The sequence below is a fragment of the Lepus europaeus genome, chromosome 6, assembly GCF_033115175.1.
Source record: "Lepus europaeus isolate LE1 chromosome 6, mLepTim1.pri, whole genome shotgun sequence".
Taxonomy (NCBI): Eukaryota; Metazoa; Chordata; class Mammalia; order Lagomorpha; family Leporidae; genus Lepus; species Lepus europaeus.
Window position 1 is genome coordinate 98,948,552 of NC_084832.1, and position 17,274 is coordinate 98,965,825.

General features: G+C 55.4%; 1 protein-coding gene across 1 annotated transcript; it reads right to left on the reverse strand.

Annotated features, from left to right (window-relative positions):
* Positions 1-8,207: 8,207 nt before the first annotated feature.
* LTBR (lymphotoxin beta receptor) lies at positions 8,208-13,987 on the reverse strand. Its single transcript, XM_062194748.1, is given in 11 exon segments — positions 8,208-8,945; positions 8,947-9,164; positions 9,463-9,679; positions 10,156-10,181; positions 10,458-10,562; positions 12,296-12,381; positions 12,498-12,594; positions 12,816-12,968; positions 13,051-13,176; positions 13,486-13,582; positions 13,720-13,987. Coding segments are annotated over 11 exon segments (1,365 nt in total). The 5' UTR covers positions 13,816-13,987; the 3' UTR covers positions 8,208-8,801.
* Positions 13,988-17,274: the final 3,287 nt, after the last annotated feature.

Here is a 17,274-nt window from a genome sequence, read left to right on the forward strand (position 1 = left end):
CTGGCCTAGCCCCTGCTGTTGCAGGCATTTGGGGAGTGAACCAGAAGATGGAAGATTTCTCTTTATCTCTCTGCCTTTCAAATTACCTTTTTTTGAAAAAAAAATTTTCACTAAATCCAATAAGCAGTTTTTAATTTTATTTTAAATATTTATTTATTTATTTATTTGAAAGGCAGAGTTACAGCAGTGAGAGGGAGAGACAGAAAGAAAAGTCTTCCTTCTGCTGGTTCAGTCCCCAGATGGCTGCAAGAGCCGGAGCTGGGCTGATCCGAAGCCAGGAGCCAGGTGCTTCTTCCCGGTCTCCCATGAGGGTGCAGGGGCCCAAGCACTTGGGCCATCTGCTACTGCTTTCTCAGGCCATAGCAGAGAGCTGGATTGGAAGAGGGGCAGCCGGGACTAGAACCGGCACCCATATGGAATGCCGGCGCCACAGGTGGAGGATTAACCTGCTGCGCCATGGCACTGGCCCCATATTTATTTTCATTTATTTGAAAGTCATAGCTACAGAATGAGAGAGAGGGAGTTACAGAGAGAGAGATTTTCTAACCACTGGTTCATTCCCCAAATGGCCGCAACAGCCGGGGCTGGGCCAGGCCTAAGCCAGGAGCCAGGAGCTTCAACTGGGTTTCCCACTCAGGTGCAGGGGCTCAAGGGGTTGAGCCATCTCCTGCTGCTTTCCCAGATGCCCCAGCAGGGAGCTTGATCAGAAGTGGAGCAGCTGGGACTCAAACTGGTACCCAAATGGGATACCGATGCAGCAGGTAGTAGCTCAACCCACTACGCCACAGCCCTGCTCACCTCCCCTCGGCCCCGCCAGTAAGCACTTTCTTTTATTTAACCTCTCCCCAGCTTTTTGATCTACTGACCTCTTCAAAACATTTTTCTCTGGATGTCATGTTCTTGCTTCTCTGGCTGCTCGCTCCCAGTCACACGTGCCAGCTCTGCCCCTTCTACCTGGCCATCAAACGTGGAGGTTCCACAGGGTCTCTCAGGACCTCTGCCCTGGTCACCCGCAGCACTCTAGTGATCTCATCCACTCCTTTTTTTTTTTTTTAAGACTTATTTATTTGAAAGGCAGAGTTAGAGAGAGAGAGAGAGAGAGAGAGAGAGAGAGAGAGGTCTTCCATCAGCTGGATCTCTCCTAAGGGCTGCAATGGCTGAGGCCAGGCCAAGCTCAAGCCAGGAACCTGCAGCTTCATCTGGGTCTCCCATGTGGGTGCAGGGGCCCAAGCACTTGGCCCATCTTCCTCTGTTTTCCCGGGTGCATTAGCAGGGAGCTGGATCAGTAGTAGAGCAGCTGGGATTTGAAACCTGGCCCTCATGGGACACTGGTATCACAGGCAGAGGCTTAACCCACGGTGCCAAAATGCCAGCCCCTCATCTACTTTTGTTTTTCAGTTACCATCTGTCTATCCAGGACCCCCAAACTTACGTGTCTAATCTCTTCAACATCAGCATTTGATTGTCTCACAGGTATTTCATAATGCTCTTGGGGCCGGTGCTGTGGCATGGCAGGTAGAAGACCTGCGACCCCAGCATCCCATATAGCTGCCAGTTCCAGTCCTGGCTGCTCTACTTCCTGTTCAGCTCCCAGCTAATGAGCCTGGGAAAGCAGTGGCAGATGGCCGAAGTGCTTGGGCTCCTGCACCCACGTGGGAGACCTGGAAGAAGCTCCTGGCTTCGGATGGGCCCAGCTCCAGTCGTTGAGGCCATTTGGGGAGTGAACCAGGGGATGGAAGATCTCTCTCTCTCTCTCTCTCTCTCTCTCTTTCTCTGTAGCTCTGCCTCTTAAATATATAAATAAATCTTAAAAAGAAAAGAAAAACCAAAATCTTTCAGGTCTTCTACTATTCTTATCCCAATCACACACGTTTCCTTGTATTTTATTTATGCATGAAACACACCCTAGCAGGTTCTGTGATATATAAGCATATGTGTAACTTGACTCATTGCCAAGTGAGGTGACTGTGCAGTTACCACCTGGATGAAGAGACGGAGATTACTGGAAGTTCAGAAGTCGTCCAGGCGCACCTCTGCTGTCACAGCCAACTTCCTCCTCCCTAGACGGTGATTACGGGGTGGCCCGTTCACCGCCTCCTTGCCTTGGGTTGTGGGAGCTTCCCTGCGCATGGATGCATCGCTGAACGCTTTTTCAATCTGAGGAATGACATCACCCTGCTCTCTTAGGGGAGCAAAACATCTTTTCCTACTACTCAGGAGAGGCTTTCTGGCTGGTGCCTGGAGGAAGTTAGACTGACCAACAATTAGCAAGGGGAAAGCGCACAGGGTTTATTGGCACCTGAGTCATGCCCACGTGCAGCAGAGACGCGGTCAGGCTTTGCTGGAGGCGTGGTTAGCACACGGGCTGGCGTGAGATCACAACACAGAGGAGTAAATTCATAGAGCATAACAAGACAAAGGAAGAGAGTTTTAGGCCTCCAAGGCCAACAGCTTGTGGGACTGTGGTGTGCGTGGATTTCAAATTTTTTTCGTGCCCGAATAAACTTCTTGCAATTTAATTTTTCATGCCCTTTTTGGAGCAGCAGGAGCTAAGCGTTGTTTTAGGAAGGCTGGTGATTGCCATGTGGAGTTCTCTTGTGCTGTGTCCAGGCCATGAGGAGCTGAGCCCTGCTTGTGGGCAAGTCGGGAAGAAGGCAGAGAGCTTCCCCTCTCTCCAGATGTTGTTGGCATCCGTTAATTTTCAATTGTCTTTAGCTCTGTAGCTCTGCTTCTCAAATTAATGAAGTAAATCTTTCTTAAAAAAAGATTTACTTTATTTACTTGAGAGGTAGAGTTAAGAGAGGGACATAGAGAGAGGTCTTCCATCCGCTAGTTCACTCCCCAGATGGCTGTAGCAGCTGGAACTGTGCCAATCCAAAGCCAGGAGCCAGGAGCTTCTTCCAGGTCTCCACATGGGTGCAGGGGCCCAAGCACTTGGGTCATCCTCCACTGCTTTCCCAGGCCATAGCAGAGAGCTGGATCAGAAGAGGAGCAGCCAGGACATGAACTGACGCCTATATAGGATGCTGGCACCGCAAGTGACTGCTTAGCCACTATACTACAGTGCAAGCCCCAAATAAACTAAATCTTTTAAAAAAAAGAAAGAAAGAAAGAAAGAAAGAAAGAAAGAAAGAAAGAGAAAAGAAAACAGACTACTTACACTAGCAATAACAAGGATGCATTTCAAAAATAGGACATTGATCAAAAGAAGTTAGACATGAAAGATTTAATTTATATGTAATTTAAGTACAAGCAAAATTAATTGGTGGGGATAAAAGTCAAATAGTTAAAAAAAAAAAAAAAAGGTATATGTCCCTGAGAGCTGTCCTTGTCTCCCAGAGTACCGAGCAGGCCCCAAGCGATAAGGTGCTCTCCGAAGGAAGTGGCAGGGAGTCCTCCAGAGAGCTCAGATGCTCAGCCCCTTCAGGGACAGCAACATGGGTATACACATACGTAACAATTCTAGGCTGTACACATCACGCACTTTTTGAAAATTTTTTTTTCTGATTTCCTCTTGTTCTTAGGTTAAGTACAAAATCCTTACTGCAGTTTACAACTCCGAATGATCTGCTTCCTGCCCGATTCTTCAACTTCTCTATTCCTAACTTCAGCTCCACTATTCTTCCTACCACGGAGCCTTTGCACATGCCATTTATGCCACCAGGAGAGCTCTTCTTCCCCCACACTCATTCACTTAACTAATTCTCAATTATTCTACAGGTTGTATCTTAAATTTACAAGGGGAGGCATTTTTTCATCTTCAAGTCTAAATTAGGTCCCTAATTATACATTGTGCTTCTCTTTTATAGTGCTTATCTCACTGTAATTATTTTATCAGCTCCAAAAGACTATGTATCAAGTCTGTCTTGTTTGCTGTTGTATCTTTAAAAAAAAAAAAAAGCTTATTTATTTTATTTTCATTTATTTGAAAGGTGGGCGGGAGGAGAGAGTTGATTGACTTCCTAGATGCCTGCAGCAGATGGGGCTGGGTCAGGCTGGAGCCAGGAGTCAGGGACGTTCCATCTGGGTCCTCCATACGGGTGGCAGGGGCCCAAGTACTTGACCCATCACCTGGGGCTGCCAGGGTGCCCGTTGGCAGGAAGCTGGATCAGAAGCGCAGGCAGAACTCAATCCCAGGGACTCGGTTAAGGATGCAGGCGTCCTGAGCAGCAGCTTAACCTGCTGCCCCAGGACACCTGCCCTTATTATTGTGTCTTACGGTGCCTGGGACACAGTAGATGCTCACTGAGTGTTTTACTTCTTATTAAACATAAGCTTTTTATTTTATTTATTTGTGAAGCAGAGAGACAGAGACAGAGAGAAAGAGCTTCCATCCCATGGTTCGCTTCTCGAATGACCTCAGAGCTGGGGAGCTGGGAACTCAATCCAGGTCTCCCATGTGGGCAGTGGGGACTCAATTACATGAGCCATCGTCCCTGCTTCTCCAGGGCCACACTGGCAGGAAGCTGGAGCCGGGAACCAAATCCACGCACTCTGACGTGGGACACACGCATCCTAATCGGCCTCCTAACCACTAGGCCCAATGCTCACGCCTCATTCCATAGCTTCTGAGTGCTGAGTTTGAAAGTGAGGCTCAGATTAGTTTAGTAAACTGGTAGCCAAGGTCACAGGAGATGAGCTGGAACTCAAGTCCATCAACAGGTGCTGCTGACTGTGTCTGCAAGGTATAGCCCCAAACCACCCACTTTTCTCCATCAGCTTGCTACTGTAACCTCCTATCTGGTCTCTCTGCTTCTACTCTTTGTTTATTATCCATTGAGTTATAATGAAATAATAAGATACAGATGGGGCCGGTGCTGTGGCAGAGTAGGCTAAGCCTCGGTCTGTGGTGCCGGCATCCCATGATGGGCACCGGTTCGTGTCCTGGCTGCTCCTCTTCTGATCCAGCTCTCTATTTATGGCCTGGGAAAGCAGTGGAAGGCGGCCCAAGTCCTTGGGCCCCTGCACCTGTGTGGGAGACTTGGAAGAGGCTCCTGGCTTCAGCTCCAGCTCTGACCATTGTGTCCATCTAGGGAGTGAATCAGCAGATGGAAGTCCTTTCTCTCTGTCTCTCCCTCTCTCTGTCTGTAACTCTGCCTCTCAAATAAATAAATAAATAAAATCTTTGGGGAAAAAAAAGATACAGGGGCCAGTGCTGTGGCATAGCGGGTAAAGCCACTGCCTGCAGTGCTGGCATCCCATACGGGCTTGAGTCCCAGCTGCTCCACTTCCAATCCAGCTCTCTGCTATGGCCTGGGAAAACAGTGGAAGATGGCCCAAGTCCTTGGGCTCCTGCACCCCCATCGTGGGAGACCTGGAAGAAGCTCCTGGCTTCAGATCAGCACAGCTCTGGCCATTGCGGCCAACTGGAGAGTGAACCAGTGGAAGGAAGACCTCTCTCTCTCTCTCTCTCTCTCTCTCTCTCTCTCTCTCTCTCTCTCACTGCCTCTTCTCTCTCTCTGTAACTCTGACTTTAAAGTAAATAAATAAATCTTTAAAAATATATATAGGAACTTCCTAAGCATAATAAAATAAACATATCCATTTCAATTTCTGCTTAATGAAAATGTACTAAAACTATTGCCAGGGCTGGCTTTGTGGCGCAGTGCGTTGAGCCACCAGTTGCTGCACCGCCATCCTGTATCAGAGCGCCAGTTCAAGTCCCAGCTGCTCTGCATCAGCTCCAGCTCCCTGCCCATGCGCCTGGGAAGCAGCAGAGAATGGCTCAAGTGCTTGGGCCCCTGCCATCCACCCGGGAGGCCTGGATGGAGTTCCGGGCTTCTTGTTTGGCCTGGACCAGCCCTGGTCCCTTGTAGCCATTTGGGGAGTGAATCAGCAGATGGAGGATCTCTCTCTCTCTCTCTTACTCTCTGCCTTTCAAATAAATAAATAAATATTTGAAAAAAATTAAAAAGAAAAAGCTGCTGCCCTAACACCAGGATAAGAACAGAGATGACCATGACTATTTAGCATTGTTCTGGCCATGTATTTAGAGGAGACGTTAAAATACTAGAAATGGGGCCGGCGCTGTGGCTCACTTGGTTAATCCTCCGCCTGCGGTGCCGGTATCCCATATGGGCGCTGGGTTCTAGTCCCGGTTGCTCCTCTTCCAGTCCAGCTCTCTGCTGTGGCCCGGGAGGGCAGTGGAGGATGGCCCAAGTGCTTGGGCTCCTGCACCCGCATGGGAGACCAGGAGGAAGCACCTGGCTCCTGGCTTCGGATCGGTGCAGCATCGGCCATGACGGCCACTGGGGAGTGAACCAACGGAAGGAAGACGTTTCTCTCTGTGTCTCTCTCACTGTCTATAACTCTACCTGCCCAAAAAAAAAAAAAAAAAAAAAAAAAAAAAAAAAATCCTAGAAATGTAAAAGACAGCAGACAAACTTCACACTGTTTCACTCAGAGAATTCATTCACAAATCTTTATAAATGATAAAGAATCCAGGGGGTGACGGGGTAGAAGAAATGACAATATCCTATTTCTGTAGTACTTGCAAAGAGAAAACATTAGGAATAAACTTAAGAAATGTTGGCAATATCTAGCAGGAGAACACTAAAATGCTACTTTGGGCACACATAGAAAGGTATCAACGTGCAGAAAGTTAGATCATGTTCCTAAAAGCAAGACCCAGCACCAGGAAGAACCGGTCTTCTCACTTAAGCTACAGGTTGAATGCCATCTCAGTACCAAGACCAACAGGAGCCTGGCTATTTTTTGGATATGAATAGGCATATATATGGGCAGACATGATCCTCAACTTGAATGGTGTCTTACAGGGTTATACCTTAACACCGTTTCTCCAAACATTTTTCCCTCCTTAATTTTGTGAAAAATGTATACGGTTTGCTTATCGAATGATAAATGGTGATTGGAGAATCATGCGGTCTGGGACCAGCATACTGCAGGAGTGGGAGGACTGAACTCCATTTAAAGGTACAACTCGCCATTGTTTACTTCCCCAAAAAGGAAGCTGGAGCGAATACTCTGACAGTCAACCTTAAATAACCCAGGGCCTCATTTGGGTCAGACGCCGCCGCCTGGGGTATGCATTGTGCAGCTACACCGTCTTGCTGGGCCCCAGCCCTGTCCTTAACCCCAGATCCAGACAGCGTGGCCTTTTATGGAAGGCGCAGCCTACTGGCAGCGGCTGCCTGCCTGTCCGCCGAGCTCTGACGGCCTGTACCCAGCAGCACGGGGCAGGACTCTCAGGGACCCCCAATATTTACTAAAGAGAGCTAGAAAAGATTGAAGAAAAGATCAAACAGCACAAGGCAGACACCACAGTGACCCTCTCTGGAGCTACAAGGAGCCCGCCCAGATTTTTGTTCACGGACAGAACCTGAACTTGGCCTGTGATGTTCCAGGTTTAAAGTGCACATGAGGGGGCCGGTATTGTGGCATAGCGGGTAAAGCCGCTGCCTGAAGTGTTGGCATCCCATATGGGCACCGGTTTGAGTCTCAGTTGCTCCACTTCCGATCTAGCTCTCTGCTATGGCCTGGGAAAGCAGCAGAAGACAGCCCAAGTCCTTGGGCCCCTGCACTCAAGTGGGAGACCTGGAAGAATCTCCTGGCTCCTGGCTTCGGATCGGCGTAGCTCCGGCCGTTGCAGCCGATTGGGGAGTGAACCAGCGGATGGAAGACCTCTCTCTCTGCCTCTCCTCTCTCTGTGTAACTCTTTCAAATTAATAAATAAATCTTTAAAAAAATATATAAAGTGCACATGGTTCCCTTCATCCAGCCTTGGAGGAGCTGCCGTGTTGGGAATGCACGGGGGCTGGGCATGGGAGCTGTCACACATGCAAGCGAGCACGTCTGAGAAAGCCAAGCCATCCCCCGTTCAGAGCGACTCTAGCACAGTGCGGGCCGGGAAGCGTTTCGTACTCAAGGGGCTCCTGGAATCCCAGCTCTGCCGAGTGCAGCTGAGCCGGGCCCGTGCCTTGCCTGCTCTGTGCCTGTCTCCTCCCCTGTGAAATGGAACAGTAACCGCACGTGCCGAGGGGGGTGAGGGTTAAGGAAGTCAGCCGGGTGATGCATTCAGACCACCGCCTGGCGAGGCCCTGCTAATACCGTGTGTACACTGGGCCCACACAGAAGCGCCTCTAGGGGGTTACATTTCAATGTCCTTAACCTTGGCTTTTGATGCTGCCTCAGTAGGATGGCATTTCTAATATAAATCCCCCCAAATAAATGACTGATCCATGAAATCTGTTCTTTTTATATTAATAAAAATTTTTTTAAGTGTACAAAAATCATCTGGGTCTCAGCTTCTTCTTTATTTGCACGTGGTTACAATTTATAAATACACTTGCTGTTCCCCCCCCTTCTAACTCTCCCCAACCCCACCAACCCGACCCAACCTCCAGTTTCTGTTCACTCCCTTTCCTCTCCACTAAGTGCTGCGGGGGGGGGGGGGGGGGGGGCGGGGGCGTCTTCCTCATAACCTCGCCCCACGCAGGATCTACCTCAGTCCACGTGAAGCGTGGGTCCTCCAAGGGCCACGGGACTCGGGGGTGAGCACCACAAATCCGCCAGAGCTCCTGGTGGCGCCGGTGCAGGTGGCCATGCGCTGGCACCTCCTGTGCCACGTTCAAGGTGCAGAGTGCTGAGGGGCAGCCGTTAGCCTTGCTCACCCCGTCCAGGGCTGAGGCTGAGCTGGTGCAGCCCCAGCAGGTGGCGGGTCTGCAGTGGGGTGTCAGGCTTGCCCAGGCAGTGGCGAGAGTCCCGCGGCGGGCACTGTACCCAGCTGGTGCCCAGCTCTGCTCTCCAAGAGGTCTCAGGCCTGATCCCTTAGGGCTGTGCGCTCAGGGTCCTACCCAGGCCCGGCAAAGCCTCCGGGGAGAAGGTGCTCTCGTGCCTCCCTTCTCCTTGCTCCTTCCCAGACACCATAAAGCACAGGTGAACAGTTGGCTCCCGGGGCCCCTGTCAGAGGGAGTGGCAGCCCAGTGTCTCTGTTTCGGCCAGGTGCCAAGCTTTGCCGTCTTCCTGGTAGGGTGTAGACAGCCCGGGAGGGCCTGCAGCGCCCTCTTCAGGAATAGGGTACGGAGGCTCGGGGGGAGCTGGTGGGTCCCCAGGGCCCCGCGCTCCCCCTAGTACTGGCCCGTTGTAGATGTAGATGTTGCCAGTGACAGTCACAGAGCCGCCGGTGACATGAATGCCGTTGGCACCTGGAGGAGGGGAAGCAGAGTGAGGTGGAGGGGGCCTCCAGAGTCCTCCCAGCCCACCCCCCAACCCCACTTCCACCCCCGCCCCCACCCCCACCCCTCCCCTCCTTTGCTGGGGCCCTGATTCATGCCTGCTTCTGGGCTCTTCACTCTCTTCCTGTGTCCCCAGCCACGACCCTGGTCGGCTGGCAGGGTCTCTGACTTACCTGGAGTCTGGCCTTTTACTTCATTTTGCTTCATTCCCTGCCTCCCTGCTCTGCCTCCCTGGGCCCCCCGCCCTGCAGGTGGGGCCTGGGCTCACCGTGGGCCACCTGGCCCTGCTCCCCAGGCTCAGCCTCCAGCTCTCTGGCCTGGCTCAGGGGACTCTGCTGTTGCAGCACCACCTCCTCCAGGCCTGGGGTGGCCGGGGCCCCGGCAGAGGCCTGAGACAAGTCTCCAGAGACGGGCAGAAGCGGCTCCACCAGGTCAGGGAAGTGTGGGTTGACCCTTGGAGGGGGGCAGGAGGGGGATTCCTCTCCCTGCAGGTGAGAGACAAAGAACCAACCAATGCCAAGAGTCCCAGACACCATCTTTCCTTCCTTCCCACAGCCCGCTCTGGGCTTTGGCAGCTCAATGCCTGCCCCCTGCCTCAGGGCCTTTGCACCTGCCGTTCCCTCTTCCTGAAGCGCACTCCCCCAGACAGCTCTATGGCTGGGTCTCTCACTTCTTCAACTCCCTGCTCAAATAGCAGCTTCCCAGAGACGTCTTCCCCTTCTTCTCTTCCTGCTATATATTATCTTAACTTTATTCTGGCTGCAAGGGCAAGGGGACTCCAGGGGGCCTGCTGCTTTGCTCTGCTCACTGCCGTACCCGCTGTGCCTGGAACAGCGCTGGCACCAGGCGTGCTCAGCACAGCGGAAAGAATGCATGAATGGTGCCACATGCACTAGGTCTCTTCCTGCCTGGCCCCACCTCGTGCCCCCATCACTGCTGCCTTCCCAGCCTCCCCCGTTACCTCTGGGTGCCTCTTGAGCAGGGATCCTGTAACGGAAAATGAAATGGGTTTAGGCCACTGACCCCAGCTGGCCTCGGACCCCAGCCTCGCACCCTCCACACCGCACGGCCCACCCTGGGGTTCCATGTGCGACAGGCTGTTGCCAGCCTCATCTCCAGCCTCAGAGCAGGGCCTGGATGGAGCCAGTGGTGTCTGTGTTGAGGGCACGCATGCACAGGGCTTGCACTGGGGAAGCTGAGTATCCCCACCCCACCCCGCCCCGCCCCGCCCCCCATGCGGGAGGGCCCGCAGCGCCTTCCTACCCAGCTTCCTGCAGAGGGAGGGGAGGCTCTTCCAGGTGCAGGCGAGGATGGTGAGCAGCAGAAAGGACACCAGTGGCAGCAGGATGGCCAGCACCAGCACGGTCCCTGCAGGGGTGGCGGCGAAGCGCCGAGGGCCGAGAAGTTAAGGAGTTTCCAAACTTTGGGGCAGCCCAGAGTGGGGCAGTTTGCATCGCAGTTCCGACAGCAGAGAAAGCGCCCCTGGGTCACACAGAGGAGCCTCTGGGAGGCTGGGAGGTGGGGTGTGCAGGTGCCCGGGATCCCGGCCGTCCAGTGGGGGAGAAGGGTTGGAGGCTGGGACAGTTGGTTTGCAGGGGCTAGAAGTGGGAGTGGGCGGGGCCTGGCATTGGAAACAGCCATGGGTCTCTTTTCCGAGGAGGGACCACTGTAGAGGAGGTGGGGTCACCCCTGGATACCTGTTGGGGTGTTTGCAGGTATGGGAGAGCGGGGAGGGGGGAACCTCTGCTCCTGAACTCTGCCTCTGGCCGCCTGGGAGAGCAGGGCTTCGGGATCCCCATCCCTGTGCTCAGGGTAGGTTCCGGGAGGGGAGGAGAAAGAGGGGCCCTGAGCTGGGTTCCCTGATCCGAGGCGGTTCCTGGTTTCTGTCTTTCCATGGGGCTCTGTGCTGTCTTCCGGAGCACAGGGTCTCCCCTGCCCATTGGGGACACCCAGGGAGGGGCGGGGGGCTTCCCACTTGTATTTGGGGCACGCTGCCCTTTGGAACCCTCAGGAGTCTCTGGCCCAAGAGGGTACAGGACGGGGGACATGGGGTGAGACCGAGCGCCGAGCCTGCATGCCTGCACCGCCTGCCGTCCCAACCCTCCCATCATCTCTCCTCTTTGAGCATCAATTTTTCTTCTGCACAGTGAGGGGGTTACCCTGCAGCCTCTCTAAACGTCAAGCTCTACGTTGCCACTGCTACTGGAGACTTAGATATTAGCAAGAAGGCAGGAAAAATACTTATGACTATTACTGAATGGAAAGTCAGGTTACAGAACATTGAAACGACTCCACTTTTAGTAAAACAACAGCCTGTATGTCTGGAGGCATAGAAAACCGCCCAAGGAGGGCAAACAGCAAGATGTTAGAAGTGCACAGGCCCGGCGCTCGGTCTGTGGATGCAGCTCAGCTTTGCTCATCTGTTTCCTGTGTGCAGCGGGCCCGCATTACGGCACGGGCTCTGGACAGAGGATCTGGGGACCCAGGGCGAGAAACGTAACCTCATGCACCTCAGCTTCCTCGCTGAGTCAGCCAGGAGAGTCACCGCCGCCCACCTCCCAGGCTCACCACCGAGATTCCAGCAGGCAGCGCCGGCCAAGTGCGGACAGAGCGCCCGACACGCCAGCTCCCACGAGACGGGAGCCAGGGTCATGAAAATCAGCAAGCAAGCTAGATGCTGTCAATCACGAGCGGTTTCAGACATCAGAAACACCCTGCAACCAGTCTGCAAAAACCCATCAGTCCACAGGGGGAAAAAAAGCAAGAGATTGGAGTCCAACGGGGGATTATCTTCCCAACAATGAGAGTGTATAATCAGGCGAGGAGGAGAGCAGACTGGTGTCCAAAATGATGACAGCCGGTGTGCATCGCTGCTTGTCGGTGTGGGAGTGCTCCTTGGCGTCACTTTAGACGTGACTTTACAGTGTGTGTGTAAGTACACCGGCCTAATGATGCTGCCTATCTCGTCAAGGAATTTTCCTTCTTGTCCCAGTTCTGGGAAGGAAGGATTCACTTTTTTTTCTTTTCTTTTTTTCCCTTAAGTATGGGGGGACTAAGGCATTTTCTCAGACACCCCCGGTGCTCCTCACCTGGCCCCTCACCTGGCAACGGCTCAGATGGGTCTTGGCATGTCGTGTCAGACTGGGCGGTGCCTGGGACTGCCTCCACCAAGCCGAGGTCCTCACACCTGTGGAGGAGAGAGGCCCCCATCTCTTTGTGCTCCCGCCCCCTACCGCCCCAACTCCAGTGGGCACGTGGGGCTTGAAGGGGCGAGGGGGAGGGGCACCGCAGGGCCGCTGTCACCTGGTGTGGGGCTGGCAGCGAGCGCTGGAGGAGGAGGTGTTCTGGAAGTAGCCTTCCTTGCAGGGGATGCAATTGTTGTTGGCCTCGGGAACTTCATCTGGTAGGAGAAGGGCAGGCGGCCAGGGTGAGCTGCCCGAGCTTCCCTGGCGTCCCCGGTTCCAGCTCTCGGCAGACCCTTCAGGTCTGGTTATGCCAGAGAGAGAGCTGCCACAGTGGGGGTAGGGGGTTGCCATGGAGGCAGGACCACACTCCTGGCTCCCACCCAAGATCACCAACACCCAGTCTCCTTTGCACCGTCTGCCCTCGGTGACCCCTGACCTTTGAGCTCAGCCTCGGTGCCAGGCGGGCACTCTGAAAGCGGCTCGCAGTATACACACTCAAGGGCCCAGTGGGCGCAGAACATCCCGGGCTGGCAGCGGCACTGGGTTTTCTGCTTGCTGGTGCACGGCGCGATCTCCTGGAAGCCCAGCACTGGTAGGGAGATGGGGGAACTTAGGGAGGGGTTGTGCCCCAGGGAGGACCCCCTCCCTCCCCCAGGTACATCCTCACTCACCAGAGTCGCAGGGCCGGCACAGCTGGCAGATGGACAGGTGGTTCCAGTGCTCGTTGTAGGAGTTCTCGGCACATGTGGCACAAGTCGTGTCCTGGCTGTGATTGCATTCGGCTTTGACATAGGTGCCTGGAAGGCGAGGGGGCAGCAGCGGTCGGCAGGCGGGGACTGTGCACCTCCACCTTCACCACTTGCTGTGCGAGGCCAGGCCTGGCCTGAAGTCCCTCAGCCTCCCTTGGAGGCTCAATGAAGAGAACATATTGCAGTCCCTGCCTGTGATGGGGTGGCTGGTGCTTCTCTCTCTCTCTCTCTCTCACTCTCTCTCTCCCTCCCTCCCAGCTGTGGGTCTGCAGGACGATGCTGACCGTGCCTTGGAGGCAGCCCCCGGGGCCCAGAAACCCACCTGTGTCCCAAGCTCCCCTGTCCATCGCCTCTCACCTGGGGGGCAGCGGGAACAGCAGAGCTGGTGCTTGGGTTCGTAGTACTCCTTTTCCTGGTCCCAGCAGGTTTGGTTCTCAGAGCCGTAGGGGGGTATCTCAGGGGGGAGATGAGGTCGGGGAGAATGAGCCTGGGGTCCACAGTGTGGCAGAGGGCCCCTCCCCAGGGGGCCACCCAGCCCCTCTTTTTGGCCCTCGCCTGCCCGCCTGCCCGCCCGCCAGGTCTCTCCCTCACCAGCTGGGGCTGGGATGCAGCCAGGAGTCCGCAGAGGCCCAGCACCAGGGGCCCCCACGCCAGGCCGCGGCCACAGGCGGCCCAAGGCGGGCGCATGGTGGCCACTGGGCCTGTCCTACGAGCTGGGAGGAGGCCCGGGAGCAAGGTGGGAAGCTGGGACGTCCTGAGCGGCGATGGCGCTGGTTTCCCGAGCCCAGCGGCCGGGCCGACGTGCCCCCCGGGGCCGGGAGCGGCCGGGCCTGGCCTCCAGGGCTCCAGCGGCAGGGCTCAGGAAGTGGGAGTGGAGCGAGCCGGCCGCGGGGCGGGGACAGGGAGCGCCGGGAGCTGAGGCCGGCCTGTCGCAATCGCTGTCGGGGGAAGAGGAACAGGCTTGGCTGCCTCGACGCGGGGCGGGAGGGGTGGCCGGGAAAGCACGTGAGAGCGGCAGGCCCGGAACCTGGGCCTCCTCCCTTCTTCGGAAGCCGGAGTGGGAGCCGAGGGCTGCGGGGACGGGCCCGGACCCCGCTGCGGGGGAAGGGGCGGCAGGGCCTGCGCAGATGCCCCGCACCGGCCCCGCAGAGCCCAGGGGGGGCGGAGCCGACCCATCCGTGGAGGGCTCGGACACCGGCCAGCCTGACAGCACCATGGGCCAGCACCATGCCCAGAAGTTCCTGCCGGCAGCCCCCCTCCCCCGCCCTGCTCTGTGGCCATTTGGGACCAGCTCTATCAGCCAGCCAGTATGCACCCTGCCCAGCCTCCCAACCCGCACAGTAGGGGGCACTGCCCAGGACACTCGGGAAGGCGCAGCCGCCCGCCTCCCAGCCCTTAGGAGCCAGTGGGAGGATGGGTGGACTGAATCCCTCATGAGTAGGGGCCTGCTGGGCTGGAGTTGGGAAGCTGCAGCCTTGGGTTCCAGCTTGCCCACCTGTGAGCCTCGGAATCCCTGGGAACCCGGAGCGCTGAGAGCCCACCCAGTGCAGCCCCTCACCTGCAGGAGGAGACCGAGGTTCAGGGTGCCATGTATTCGGGAGACCAGGCTTGCAAGGCGCCTTGGTCTCCCCACCACATCCCTTCCTGCCGTGAACAGCCCCCCGTGGAGTGACTTGCTTGGTGTTCTGCCATCTCCCGGTTTCCTCCACCTAGCTGACTCCCACCCTCAGACCCCGGGAATCACCGCCCCCCATGGACGGCTTTCTGTGACCCGCCACCTGCCGTCCACTTCCCCACCCAGGCTGTGAGCTCTGCAGTGGCCTGGACTGAATGCCAGAGTTTGGGGGCCCAGTGCTTCCTGAGCCCATAGCCTGGCACATGCCACGTGCCCACTGCTCATTTATGGAACAAATGAATGATGTCCATATCGCATAGCCAGTTCACGCCAGAACTGGCTTGGGGTCCGGGGCTCTGGATTTCCGGGTTCCAGCTCATTCCGCATGCAAGCCCGCTGCCTCCTTGTCTGGATTCAGGGGTGTCTCCCTCGGATTGAGATGGATCACCTGAGAACTGCGCCCTCCCTGACGGACTCTGTTCCGGTCCCACCCCCACCCTGGACAGGCTCTCGCTGGTGGAGCTGGGATGTTCTGGCGCGGGAGGAAGCTAAGGAGGAGAGGTCACCAGTGAAGCTGAAGGACCAGCCCGAGCTTCAGACATTTCCCAGAGGCTCCTTCCCCGCTCCTGGTGCAGGCCCAGGCCCCGTGCTCTTCGCCCAGTGGTGGATCCGGAGGCATGAAGCTGCCCAGGACAGGAAGGAACTTCAAGCGGGTGTGCACGGCTCAGGGCTGCCGCTCTGGACAGACCCCAGCAGCTGAGGGCTGCGGCTGGACTCACCCCTGCTCTGCACCCCAGAGCGGAGAGGATGGGCGTGTAGCAGCCACCGTGCTTTTCTTCCCTCTCTGCTTTCTACCTTTTATTGTTAAGATTAAAACCTCGCACTTGCATGATGCGCAAGAGGAGAGCAAGATGGGCAGCCCCAAGCCACTCCTGTTTCTTCCACACACTGCCTGCCCTGCCCCCTGCAGCACACGCCCCCTTCCAGCTCCCCTTGGTTACAGTGGAGCAGGTCCCTGACATCACGTCACTGCGTCTGAAATTTCACTCTGAAAGACCCCGACTCTTTCTTTCTGCTGAGGTCTGACGCAGTGTAGCGCCCCAGGGGCCCCGCTCTGACACAGGCACATGGGTGAATTTTCACTGTCATCTCTTCTCGTGTGTCCCCCAGCACACTTCTTGTCCTGTGAGAGGTTGCTGCCTCGTCTCCCTCACAGGCGGCCATATCCTCAGAGCCCTTCTCATCCCAGCGGGCTGAGCTATAACTGCCTTTTCCTTCCTCCTCCTCCGGCCTCCTCTTCCTCCTTCCCTTCCTTCTCCTCTGCTTCTTTTGATAGACTTAAATGGCTTCTTTTAATTTGTTGAAAAGATTTATTTTTGTTTATTTGAAAAGCAGAGATACAGAGAGAGATGGAGAGACAGAGACACAGATCTATCTCCTGGTTCATTCTCCAAATGGCCGCAGTGGCAAGAGCTGGGCCAGACCAAATTCAGGAGCCAGAAGGTTCTTCCGGGTCTCCCACATGGGTGTAGGGGGCCAAAGGACTTGGGCTGTCTTCTACTGCTTTCCCAGGCACATTAGCAGGGAGCTGGATAAAAAGTGGAGCAGCTGGGACTTGAACAGGTGCCCATATGGGATGCTGGCACTGCAAGCGGCGGCTTAGCTCATTATACCACAATGTTGGCCTCTGTTAATTTTTTAAAAACAGAGTTATTTATGTCAAAGGCAGAGTGATGGGGTGGGGGCAGATCTTCCATCTGCTGATTCTCTCCACAAATGCCCACAACAGCCAGATCTGGTCCAGACCAAAGCCAGAAACCTGGCTCTCTTTGTCCCTCCCTCTCTTTTTGTCCCTCTGCCTTTCAAATAAATGAAATAAAAATAAATTTAAAAAAGTAAAAGAATTATTTGACAGAGAGAGATAGCTCTTCTATCCACTGGTTCACTCCCCAAAACATTTGCAATGACCCTGCCCCCATCCAGGGCTCCCATGTGGGTGGCAAGAGCTCAACTATTTGAGCCATCAGCGCTGCCTTCCCGAGCCTGCACTGGCTAGAGGCTGGAGCCGGGAGCAGAGCCAGGTACCGACCCCAGGAACTCTGATGTGGGTCATGTGTGTCTGAATTGTCATCTCAGCCACTCAGCTAACCACTCACCCCTGAACCATCCATCCTGCTCTCTGCTGCTGGTCCCGTGTTGTCTTTGTACCCCTCAGGCACTCCCCAGGTCCTGAGGAAGGAGCCTAAGGTTTTCCTCTGGGCCTTTTTCTTTCTGTGCCAGTCAGCTGCTGATTGGCTCACAGGTCCGCTGTCTGCCTTCCCCAGCTCTGCTCTGCCACCCCTGACAACTACACTTCCCACACTCCTTTTCCTTCTAGCTGCTGGGTAGGGTCACCAATAGGAGGCAGAGGCAGAAGGCAGGCGCGGGCAGGAGGGAGGGAGCCCTCTGTTCTCTGGCATCGCCTGCAGTTGGTTGTGCTTCCTCCTTCCCGCCTTCCATAATCTCATCTCCTGCTGGGCGGCCCCCACGGC